This window comes from Coffea eugenioides, chromosome 8, assembly GCF_003713205.1.
Source record: "Coffea eugenioides isolate CCC68of chromosome 8, Ceug_1.0, whole genome shotgun sequence".
NCBI lineage: Eukaryota > Viridiplantae > Streptophyta > Magnoliopsida > Gentianales > Rubiaceae > Coffea > Coffea eugenioides.
In genome coordinates, this window is record NC_040042.1 from 11,226,089 (window position 1) to 11,237,920 (window position 11,832).

General features: G+C 34.6%; 1 protein-coding gene across 1 annotated transcript; it reads right to left on the minus strand.

Annotated features, from left to right (window-relative positions):
• Positions 1 to 391: 391 nt before the first annotated feature.
• LOC113781074 lies at positions 392 to 2,026 on the minus strand. Its single transcript, XM_027326915.1, has 3 exons — positions 1,899 to 2,026; positions 1,486 to 1,813; positions 392 to 639 (listed from the first exon to the last, which is right to left on the minus strand). Exons 1-2 carry the CDS (start codon positions 1,965 to 1,967, stop codon positions 1,502 to 1,504), a joined length of 381 nt encoding a protein of 126 aa, XP_027182716.1. The 5' UTR covers positions 1,968 to 2,026; the 3' UTR covers positions 392 to 639; positions 1,486 to 1,501.
• Between the last annotated feature and the right edge of the window lie 9,806 nt (positions 2,027 to 11,832).

The window sequence follows — 11,832 nt, forward strand, 5'->3', positions numbered from 1 at the left end:
TGTAAGTCGTCACAAACGATTTCGCTTTTGTGATGACTCTTGTCGTCACTCATTGTTGTACATTGTGTGACGACTTTTATTGTCACTAAACTGGCTAAATTCTTGTCATAGTCAACCCTTGGAGTTGTCACATTATGCTTCCGTTCAGTGACGACTTTTATTGTCATTGTTTTCCATCCATAAAAAGTGACGACTTTCTAGTGTCACTAGTAAAACTTGTTGGCAGTGACAACTTTTTTATTGTCATTTATTTTTTTGTAAAAAGCAATAAGCTAATGTTAATTACGCAACATAGCTACCAACAATCACAAAACGTTCATTGAGTAGCAAGGAGAAAAAAAAGCCAACCTACGAAAAGAAAACCAACATTCATTTCCAATAGAAGATCAACCGAAATACATATATATATAAATGTTGCCTCAAATGAGTCATAAACCATGCACCATCCAAAATAAGCCATTCAGTTACAATACTAGTGATTTCCCATCCACAATAGAGAGTAGTAAAGTTCTATACAAAAATATGAGCACGATTCCCATCTAGAACAAAACATGAGCACGATAGGCCTTGTAGTCTTCAATTCAAAAACCATCTTCACAGCAATGACTGGCTTCTTCTTCTTGGGAATCGTGTTAGAACCTACACGTTACCAAAATTGAAGCAATGAGCACTGGTGTTAAAACTGGAACTATACTTCTAGATAGGCACCATATTATAAAAACTAATGTACACTGTTCAAATGACACTAACCAAAGAAAAGGTCATCGCCATCTAAAATGCCTTGACAGTACGTTATGGCTAGATTAGTGTTATACCATCAATTCTGGTTTGACATCCTTGAATAGGCTTGACGAGTAAGAAGGAAGACAAAATATAACAGTTCAGGAAAGAGACTACGAGATGACAACATCAGAGGGCTGACCGATGAAATTAAACTAATACAAACAACAAGAAGTTTGGACTTAGCAGAATCATCTTAAGTCAGCAGGATCGTGTAGTAAAAGAGTGAAAGAAAAAAGAATTTAAGGCTGTGGAACACAAAATGGAAAACCAGGAGGCTTCCGTCCAATAAAGGCCTGAAAAGTATCAAGAAAATTATTTATTTAAGAATCATGACACAATCAAATGTTTCTTCTCGTATCAGGCATAGAGGATGGGGCTACAAGTACATAGCCCAACGGCCAACATGCAGCTAAAACCTAAAACTTAAACTAAAAAAGTCAATAAATCAAATATGAAAAAAAAAAGAAGCAAATCACGTTGAACAGATCACACGTATCTTTAACAGTTATTAACCAACCAAATTGAAAATTAAAGTGTTACATGAACCAATTCTTACAAGACACACTGAAATTGATTTAGGGGTGCAAAGTTTATAACTATGAAGAGCAAACAATTGTATTAAAAATGAATCTCTATTTTGTAGAACCAGAATTCATTTCCCTCAATTGTAATAACTATGAAGAGCAAACAATTTATTTATACCTGACACAAAAGTTGCTTATTTGCGCAAGTCTTTCAGCTGGTTAGCTAACTCATCATATAGGCTTCTTGTTTCTGTTTGTTGCTGTTGCAAGGTCTTAATCAACTCTTGCTGAGCAGTGAATTGTTGAGTTACTTCTGCAGCTCGTTTTTCTGCTTCATCTGCTCTTTTTCGGCTGTCCTCAATCTCATGCCTCCAGCGTTCTACCTCAGCAGCTTGCTTCTTGGTTGCACTACGACCGCGGATGTGTCCAGGTACGTAACCAAGTTCTTGCTCGCATATTTCCTTGCTAGTCATTGAAGTTGTAGCCTGCAATTCCCTCATTTTGTCCTAGGCAAGTAAAAAATATGATCATTATGTAGCTGGAATGGATGTCAATAATTTAAAAATCCATTATCCAAGTGAAACAGCTCACCAAGGTCTCTTTTGCTTTGTCATTTACCAGCCCCCCTGACTTCTTTGACTTTCGACTTAACTCAAACATGTCTATCTCTGAAAGCTCGACATCTTCTTTCCTTTTCTGTCCAAATTTTCAATTTTTTCATTTTCAGTCATATGACAAAAAGTAACAAGAAGTTAAATCTGCAAATGTGTGCAATTCAATAGGAAAGCTCGGATTGAATTGAAGCCTGTGGCATTTGTCAGATTACAAATTTCTCAGATAGCAGACGTGGCATATGAAATTGAGGGAGCTACAAATCAACGTATATAGCTTTAGTATACAACCAGAGCTAATGCTAGAGTCATCCAATTTCCAAGACAAAGCAGAATATGATGGAAAGATTAGTCAAAACTTTACAAGGCTTCATACACAGAATCTAAATACTTGGTAGCATCTAAATCTAATCCAGTCATGGATTTGAGAAAAGAGCATTAAAAGTATGTAGAGAAAAGGAAGGCCAAGGAAGACCATGTAGAAAGCTGAAAGAAAAACCCCAAGAGAGCAAGGTCAGCTTCATTCAGAACAAATTTAGCTTGATGATCTAACAGCCTAACAGAATGTATCTGCGACAACAAAGACACTCAGAAGCCACATGTGTGCACTTGCTCATAAACACAAGGCATGAAATTTATCTTGCTATATTAACTAACCAATTGCTTTACCTTTCCTCTCTTTTTTTTTCCTTTTTCCGAATATTTGCAGTACCTCACTGTTGAGTCAATAAAAATTTAAAGGAAATTATGTATAATACTATTTTCTTCCATCAAACTTCACTTTAAAACAACTGTTTGGTTACAACTGTTTTGTTCCCCATGGTGTATCCATCTTGTGTAGCTTTTACGAATGCCTTGAGTCAATAAGTGATCCTCCACAACTGTTTTAGTTTGGTTACAAAAATTATTGCATTGTGTACATGGGCATGGTATTTTCTGATTTTCAACTTTTTGAGAATATGCAAACTTGAGGAAATTTTTGACTCCGAGTTCATAAGCCTTGTCCTTCCTATTGCTAATCTTCATCCAAGTTTTATCCATGTCCTAGATATACACACATCAGCCTTTAGTACAAAATACTTTTCTAATATCAAACTAAAGAGAATACAAGTTTTTTATGAGACTTTCATGTAAAAGAAATGGAAGAAGATTTCGGCAAACTGAAGGTTTCGACAAAACTAGCTGCAATTTTCATTTTCAATTGCGGATTCCCTATCAGATTGAATATCAAACCAGGCAATGAGACAAAACCAAGAAGCAGAAACATCACGAAACTCAGCCTGCAGTCCTGATATGCTAATCAGATTTACAAGTTCATCAACCAGACTCAAATGCGTAAACTTGAGATAGGGATAGGGAAAGATAAAATGCAGCAATGAGCATTGAACGAATGCCCTGGGACGACATTCTAGTTTTGGCACCTGTTCGAACTCAGTAGTGACTGTGAAGTAATTGGTAATGAACTCAGCAATCTGGCCATGTTAGAGTACAGTAGTATTATAAGTATCTAAATTCAGTTTTTTTTTTTTTTACCCTTAAACTGACCTACCCTATCTACAGTTTAAAATGAAGTTAGCCAGTCTTTGGAGGTTGACTGATTGAGCAGCAGAACTAATGAGTTGGCTGAAAAGTGTATGCACCTTCACTACGACTGCCCAACTTTAAAATAATCCTTTTGTGGCCGGCCCAAACCGCCTGTGGAGTGGTTCGACTTTAATCTGGCGTTTGGGTTGCCAAAAATCTATACCGTGATCATGTTAAACTGCAAGCAACCGGCTTGAAATTATTACAACTATATATATGTTCGCTTCAAAAGTGGCCTTAAAGTTGATACTTTCTCCCATTTTGTAGGGCAGAGCATGTCATACCCTTCGGGGGAAAAAAAATTCTCACAATGTGTAGTTATTAGAAAGAAAGCTATGAAATTCAGAGGCAGTCCTGATATGCTAATCAGATTTACAAGTTCATCAAACCAAAACTTGAGACAGGGATAGGGAAAGATAAAATGCAGCAATGAGCATTGAACGAATGCCCTGTTACGGCCTGCTGTTAGACCACTTGGGCATTTCAACAAACAGTAAACGAACATGAAAAATTCCAGCAATTCTTTGCTCAAATGAAGCCACGGTTGGCCCCAAAATCATCAGAAGTACAAGGGATTTCAAATTCAATCATGATATAACATGCGCATGCTAAAATTTGAACAATCAACGGGGCAATTGCAATAAACGAAGCCATGGCAGACATGCTTAGAGGACTTGGGAAGGAACTGAAATTCAAAGAAAAAGGGGCGACTTATAGTGCTCTTACTTGAGTGGTGGCGACGGCGAGGTGTTGGCGATGGCAGACAGCAGCAGAGCGGACGCGGACTGGTGGTGACCTGGTTCTTCCTCCTCTGTCCGTTGCCGCGTCTTTCTCTCCTGATCTTCCCGTCAGCTGCCACTCTTCCTTCACTCTGTTTTTTTTCTTTTCACGCTCAAGGCCTCCCTTCCAAGAACCCTAGCTGCTTCTCTGCTCTTCTGTTTCTCTTTTTCTCCTCTAAAACCTAGCCGCCCTTTCTCAGGCTTCCCCCTCAGCTTTTCTTGCTCACTTGTGCGCCGCCCTTTTTTTCTCCTCTATTTTGTTCTTTTTTTCTTGTTTTGTTCTTTTCCCTCTGTTTTGTTCTACTGCCAAAGCCCTCCTCTATTTTCCTTCACCTGAGCTGGTGGATTGCGGCGGACTTCAGCGGCTAACGGTGGCGAGCGGCATTTCGAATCTACGGGAAGGAAGGGTTAGTTCACCATAGGAAGGAAAGACTGAGAATGAAATTTGTCTAAGTGTTGGAAGAGAGAAGCGGCGAGACTTTTGTTTGTGTGTGAACAACCAAAAACGACGTCGTTTTGTAGAGATTTCAGCCACCCGCCTCGCGCCTCTTTCAGATTTCAGACTGGCGCTCTTTTTTTTTTGGCATCTAAGCACATCTTTGAGATTCCAGGATTCACACCTTTAGCTTCATACATTTTTTTTCTTTTTTTTTTCCCTGGTCAAATTTTTTTTTCAGGTTTCTTTTTTCATACTTAATCTCTTTTTTTTTTCCTTAATCTCATCTATAAATATCAAATAAATTATTTGATATTGGTTTCTTTTTTGTGCATGTATATATATATATATGTGTGCTTGTTTGTGTCTATATACATCTTTTTGGGTTTGGACAACTCAATATACAAATTATTTAAGAAATTACCTTACAATAAAACTTACACAATAAAACATGTTTCAAAAATTTAACATGCATAGAATTGCTTATATACAGTATAGCACTTCTTACTCATGCTTATCCTACTCTTTGTCTATTACTTAGTTTTTATAATAAATTAAAAGAAACATGTAATCAAATATTCTGTTAAATGTGTTACAACTCTCAATCTTATTGCACGACAGATATTTTACTGAATAATTTTAATTTCGTATATACCCATTCCATATGAAAATAATTATTACTTATGATGTATTACACGTTATACTAATCTTTCACAGTGCTAACATTAGACTACAAATTATATTCAATTACACTTTTTCAAATTATTTCAGTTATTGATTTTTGGGGGTTGTTATAAGTAATAATAAACAATTCATGAAAAAAAATTTATGCTCAGACATGTCTATTATGTCAACTTAGCAAAAATTACAAATATCTAAAACTAGTTTGTTATTATATCATTTGCATTTTGCTAATACGTAATGAATAGGGGCTAAATTATAAAATTAGGGTGTCATATCTTCTGTGCTTTTGCTCATATAAAAGAATTGGGGGCTAAATAATAAAATTAGGGTGCCATAGTAGAATTAGTGAAATTTGATGAAAATACTATAGAATTGCTTATATACAGTATAGCACTTCTTACTCATGCTATCCTACTCTTTGTCTCTTACTTAGTTTTTATAATAAATTAAAAGAAACATGTAATCAAATATTCTGTTAAATGTGTTACAACTCTCAATCTTATTACATGACAGATATTTTACTGAATAATTTTAATTTCATATATACCCATTCCATATGAAAATAATTATTACTTATGATGTATTACACGTTATACTAATCTTTCACAGTGCTAACATTAGACTACAAATTATATTCAATTACACTTTTTCAAATTATTTCAGTTATTGATTTTTGGGGGTTGTTATAAGTAATAATAAACAATTCGTGAAAAAAATTTTATGCTCAGACATGTCTATTATGTCAACTTAGCAAAAATTACAAATATCTAAAAATAGTTTGTTATTATATCATTTGCATTTTGCTAATACGTAATGAATAGGGGCTAAATTATAATATTAGGGTGTCATATCTTCGGTGCTTTTGCTAATATAAAAGAATTGGGGGCTAAAAAATAAAATTAGGGTGTCATAGTAGAATTAGTGAAACTTGATGAAAATACTGTAGTATACAGTGATGCAAAAAGTTGTCACAAAATTGGAATCGGGTAGACTTTCAATGACAACAAGTTATGTTGTCACTGTAGAGAGAGTGTTTGTGACGACTTTACTTGAGTTGTCATAAATTCATTTCCCGCGGCATCAAATGAGATGCGTGCCAACTATTTCGTGACGAGTTGAGAATGACAACTTCCAATGTTGTCACTGATTATGCTTGTGCTGTACTCATCTGTGATGACACCTAATGTCGTCACTGAATTAGGTTATCTGTGACAAGATTTTTGTTGTCACATAAATTTTTGTCACTGAAAAGCATATTTCTTGTAGTGTTCATTGTTTCACCCTTCCAACTCTCCGACAATTAATTGAATGAACTCAATTAAATCACACGGGATTGACATGATGAGGAGCGGCTAACTTTCTCCTCTACCCAAAGGTTGACGCGAAAGCGCGGTCCATAATATCTGTGAGATCTAATCGAATCTTCATTATTTCTCTCAATTTATTGCTATTCATGCGTTTCCTGAATTAATTGTTCATGGGTATTTTATTAATTGAATATCAACGGCCGGGTATTTGATTTAATTTAATAGCCTACTGCCACGTTAATTAAATAGAATCCGTAATTGTTCATTTAGTTAACACCTCGTGGCAACCACCATAATTAGTTTTATGATGGGGAAACGCAAGATCTAGCTTAAATAAACCCTCTTAGCGTGTTTATTGGTTAGGGTTGGGTTCTTCTAGCTTTAATGCAATTGGGTAATTAAATTCCTACGGTCGTACCTAGGGTTGTTATCTGGTTAGGGAAGCAGTCAATGGTCGTACCTTGACTGTCGGAAAGGTAAGGAAGAACTGGTTGTCAGAGCTTATTGATAACTATAACCAACCTAGTGATGAATGGATGAAATATCTTTGCATCGATGATCATTTAATTGGACCGTGCCTGAGCAGTTGATCCTTTGGGTAGAATTCTATTAATTGATATTTTTAGTGAATTGTGCTTTGTGAGTTAGTTTTGAATTTTGTTTGTTTTATTTTTATTTTTATTTTTATTTGCCTCCCATTGAAAATCCCCCAATTTCGTTCTGCTAATTTGGAAAAAAATAATTTCCTACCCGCTCCCTGTGGAATCGACCCTACTTGCCATTGTATGCAAAATTAATATTTTTATAGACAAATCTGGTATATCGGATCAAGCAAACTCTTCGGGAACAGGGTGAATCAAGTAACCCATTGCACACCTAGGGTCCCTGCTCCAGTACTCGAATTTGTTCTGTAATTAATTGTGGTGGTAATTAGGATTTTTTAATAATTATTATTGCACAGGTTCGGCACCTGTCATTAGGTCATTGTCATCAACATCCATATCTTAGCCATCCAATGAAACCGAGTCATCTTCATCTTGAGATGCTTTTAGAGCAATACTCCTTTTTACTTTTGCATCTTTTTCTTCTTGTACCTTAGTCTTAAACTTCAACTCATAAGATGTTATAGAGTTTATAAGAGATTCAATATGCATTGAATTCAAATCTTTCGTTTTTTCAATAGTAGTAATTTTACTCTCCTAATCTTTAGACAAAGCATTCAAGATTTTTCTGTTTTTCTCTCCTAAGGAGTATTCCTTTTTCATAACCTCTAAATCCTTAATAAGATTATTAAATCTACAATACATTTTATCAATAGTTTCATAAGGTTCCATTTTAAACGACTCATATTTAGTAACCAAGATAACTTCTTTTATTTTCTAACATTCTCACTAACTTCATGAATTTCTCTCAATTTGTCCCAAATCTCTTTAGCCGACTTTTAGCTTTTGACCCTAATATATTCATTTGAGTCTAAAGTACTTTATAACACAATCATAGTTTTTGTATTTAAGGTGAGATGAGCTCTATCCTCTGCAGTCAATTCATTTCTTGTTTTCGGTCTAGGTCTATGAGTATTTTCATCTTCTATTAAGGTATCATATGGATCTTCATTAACAATAAACCACAATTCATTGTCAATCGATTGCAAGAAGATAATCATTTTCTCTTTTTAACTCACATAATTTGACCCATTAAACATTGGAGGTCGAGTTATAGATTGTCTTTCAAAAAATATAGCATTGTTGGTTATCATCTTTGCTCCTAAGCCGCTTGAACTTAATCTCTAGGAGATCAAACTCTAATACCAATTGTTAGACCCAAAGACAACCTAAGAAGGGGTGAATTAAGTTGATTAAAACAAACTAATCAGGTTATGGGCACCAAAATTTTGTAAACAACAAAATTTCAATTTTATTTAATTCAATTTTAATTTTAATTTTTTTTCTTGTTTTTTATTTATTTTATTTTTATTTAACCAAAGTTCGCAAAATGATAATTATCTATTTTTGAATAAGGTTCATTTTCTTTTCAAAATAATCAATAAAACAAACTTTTTTTTACATTAAATTTCCGAAAAAAGAAAAGTCTTTCAAAAATTTGTTTTTTAATCTTTTCAGATTTAATTTCTTCAAAGTAAATGAAAATTTGCAAGGCAATCTCAAAAGGGAATTTAACATTTTGTTTACTCTAAATTGTTGCCTTAAAAAATAAAAACAAAAATAGGTGGAATGCATGCAAAATAGTTAAGTGGATTAAGTGAGCTTTAGACATGTGTTTTTGTGTTGTTGCACAACACCACACTTAAAGGCTAGGTGCCAAGACAGCTGTTGGACGGGGAAAAAGTATGGAAAAATGAAAAACTAGGGGGGGAAGCTAGCGGAGGAAGGAAGGAAGAAAAAAGAACTTCAGGCAAGGAGAAAAGGGAACAAAAAGAAAATCGAGAAGAGAAAGGAGGAGAGTTTCGAGCAGAACAGAAAGGAAAAGAAAGAAAGGAGGGGAGATTCAGGAGAAAACCGAAAAAGAAAAGCAAGGCAAAAGGGAAGAAAAGAAGAAAAAAAAAACCGAGAGAGAGGAGAATGGGAGAAGGGGGCAAGAGAAAAAACAAGAAAGGAGGAAACAAGAGAGCCTGCGGCAGGAGAGCAAGAAGAGGAGAAAGCGAGAGACTGCAGAGAGAGAGAGAAAAAACCAGCGAGAGCTTCGAGCAAGAAGGAAAAGAGAAGGAAAGGGAAAAAGGGAGAAAAGGAGAAAGAAAAAGAAGAAAACAGAAAGGGAGAACCTGCGGAGAATCTAGGGGATCGAAAGGGAAAACAGCAAAAACAAAACTAAAGGAAGAGAAAGACAAAAAAGAGACTAGAGGGAAGAGAGATTTTTTTTTTTTTTTGCAAAATTGTTTTAGGGTTCAGGCTGATTTTTCGTCACTTTGGGAGGCAAATTTCTCCACTAAATTGGCTTCTTCTTCGATGTTTTAAGAATGTGGAACATCTACGTATGCAGAGATTCAAATTTCGTTCAGAGATTGTTTTGGAATAACAATAGGAAGATCTCCAAATCTCGGCCCAAAATAGTAACTTCGTTAGCGCTGAAATTTTCTGCAACAAGGCTTCGTGGGTTTCATTTTCTAGAACAACTCGATTTATTGGGACATCTCACGTTCGTTTAGCAGCTCTAGTGTTCTCAGGTAACCATGTATTCTTCTCAATGTTGGTTTAATACAATTTTCATAGAGATTTGAAGCCTTTATGCATCATTTTTTTCTTTTTTCTAAGTTTTGTCATAGTCAATGCTTGATGACTGTGGTGCCGTTGCTGTGCTGATGATGAGCTTGATACTGGTCTCTTTTGTTCATTTTACATGTATCTGAAACTATGAATGCAATTTAGAAGCCACGAACACCTCTTGTGTTTATTAATCCGTATATGTAATCATCTCACCTCTTGTGTATATGTAATCTGTATAGTTGATGAACTAAAGGTTGTATTTTTGGTCCATGTTTGTGTGTGTAATCTGCGTCTGAGAACTCTTAGGAATGTAAAGAACAGGATTCGGGTTTGTGCAATGTTGTTGTCTTGGCTTGAAAGTTTGAGGCTTGCTTGGATCTTGGTTTCCTCCGTTTGACATGAAAACCCAGAAACTGGTGGAAAGTTTTTGAATGAATCTGGGTTTGCAAGCTTTTCCCCCAGATCAGATTTTCCTTTCTTTTGTGTGTTTAGTATTGCATCTTGATGATGGGTTAGGGAGTTTGATAAGTACTTGAGACTGGATTCTTGTTAAGATCGCCGCATGAGATTACTAAGCTTTCAAAGCTGCAGAAAAACCAGCGAAGAAGAAAGCTTATTCGAATCAGATTAGGGGTGCAAACAAATCGAGCCGCTCGCGAGCGGCTCGATTCAAGCTCGATATTAATCGAGCTCGAGTCGAGCTCGAGCTGGTCGAGTCAGAGTCGAGCTCGAGCTCAAGCTCAAAACATTAAGCCCGGCTCGCGAGCTCGAGTATATATATGTTTATTTTTTTATTTTTATTTTTAATAGTAAAATTACATAAATATTCTTAATATTTTATTATTTATTAAGAAAAAATATTATTTTATTTATTTTTTTAAAATAAAATAATTATTTTTTATTTTTTTCGAGCTCGAGCTTGAAAATTACTAGCTCGTCGAGCTCGAGCTCGAATTCGATGAAATTAAGTCAAGGCTCGACTTGATAAGGCCAAAGCTCGACTCGACTCGGCTCGTTTGTAGCCCTAAATCAAATGCATGAAAATTTCGAAAAGTTGCACTTTAACCCCTAGTTTTCCCCTCATTTCAATATGGCCCAGAAAAATCGAAAAAATCAATCAATTTTACCCTTTTGAAATTCAATCACTTTTTTTATGTTTTAACCATGTTTCAGACAAAGTTATTTTCTGGTTTTAGGAGATAGTTAGAGCTTTATTTTGCTTTGATTTTGCCCCCTAATATTTGTAATAATAATAATTTGACCCTTAAAACTTTTTAAATTATTTCAATTAGGTCCTTGCTTGCTTTTAAATTCTTGAATATAGGTTGTTTACTTTCATTTAAATGCTTTAATTGTTCAATTTCATGATTATTTCCATATTATTACTTTTATTTGTTAATTAAATTGGTACATTGACTACTTTGTTGATTTTTGGAGTTTTGAATAGGGTAAATCCAAACCCAATTAGCTACTACTTCAAGGGGAGGTATTTTCTTTTATCATTTAAAATCTTTTATGTGCTCCTATGTGATTTTATGTGTGTAATCGCATGTCTTTTGAATTTTTTTATTTATTTACTTTATTTTATTTATTTATTCACTTTATTTGTTTTTAGTTTTGTATATTTAATTTAATTTAATTTTAATGATTATTTGAGAGGCATTTAAATGCCAAATTGTAATAGATATGAGGTTCAAGACATATATTTAGATAGATTATGTAATAGATAGGTTTAAATTCTTACCAAAGGTATAATTAGTTAAGTAAATGTAATAGTTAGGTTATTATTTTATTCTTTCCCCTCTTAGATTGTAGTTACGGCCCCAAATGTAATAGTTAGGTCTCTATTTGTTTTTATTTATTTGTGTGCTTTTATGCTATGTGCTCTATGTGATTTTGTGTT

What these genes read in the sequence shown, in the direction of transcription:
- LOC113781074 (XM_027326915.1), bottom strand. Translation starts at nt 1,967, where the DNA reads ATGTTTGAGTTAAGTCGAAAGTCAAAGAAGTCAGGGGGGCTGGTAAAT. An exon ending in ACAAAGCAAAAGAGACCTTG is followed by an intron (nt 1,814 to 1,898) that starts GTGAGCTGTTTC and finishes TTACTTGCCTAG; the next exon opens with GACAAAATGAGGGAATTGCA.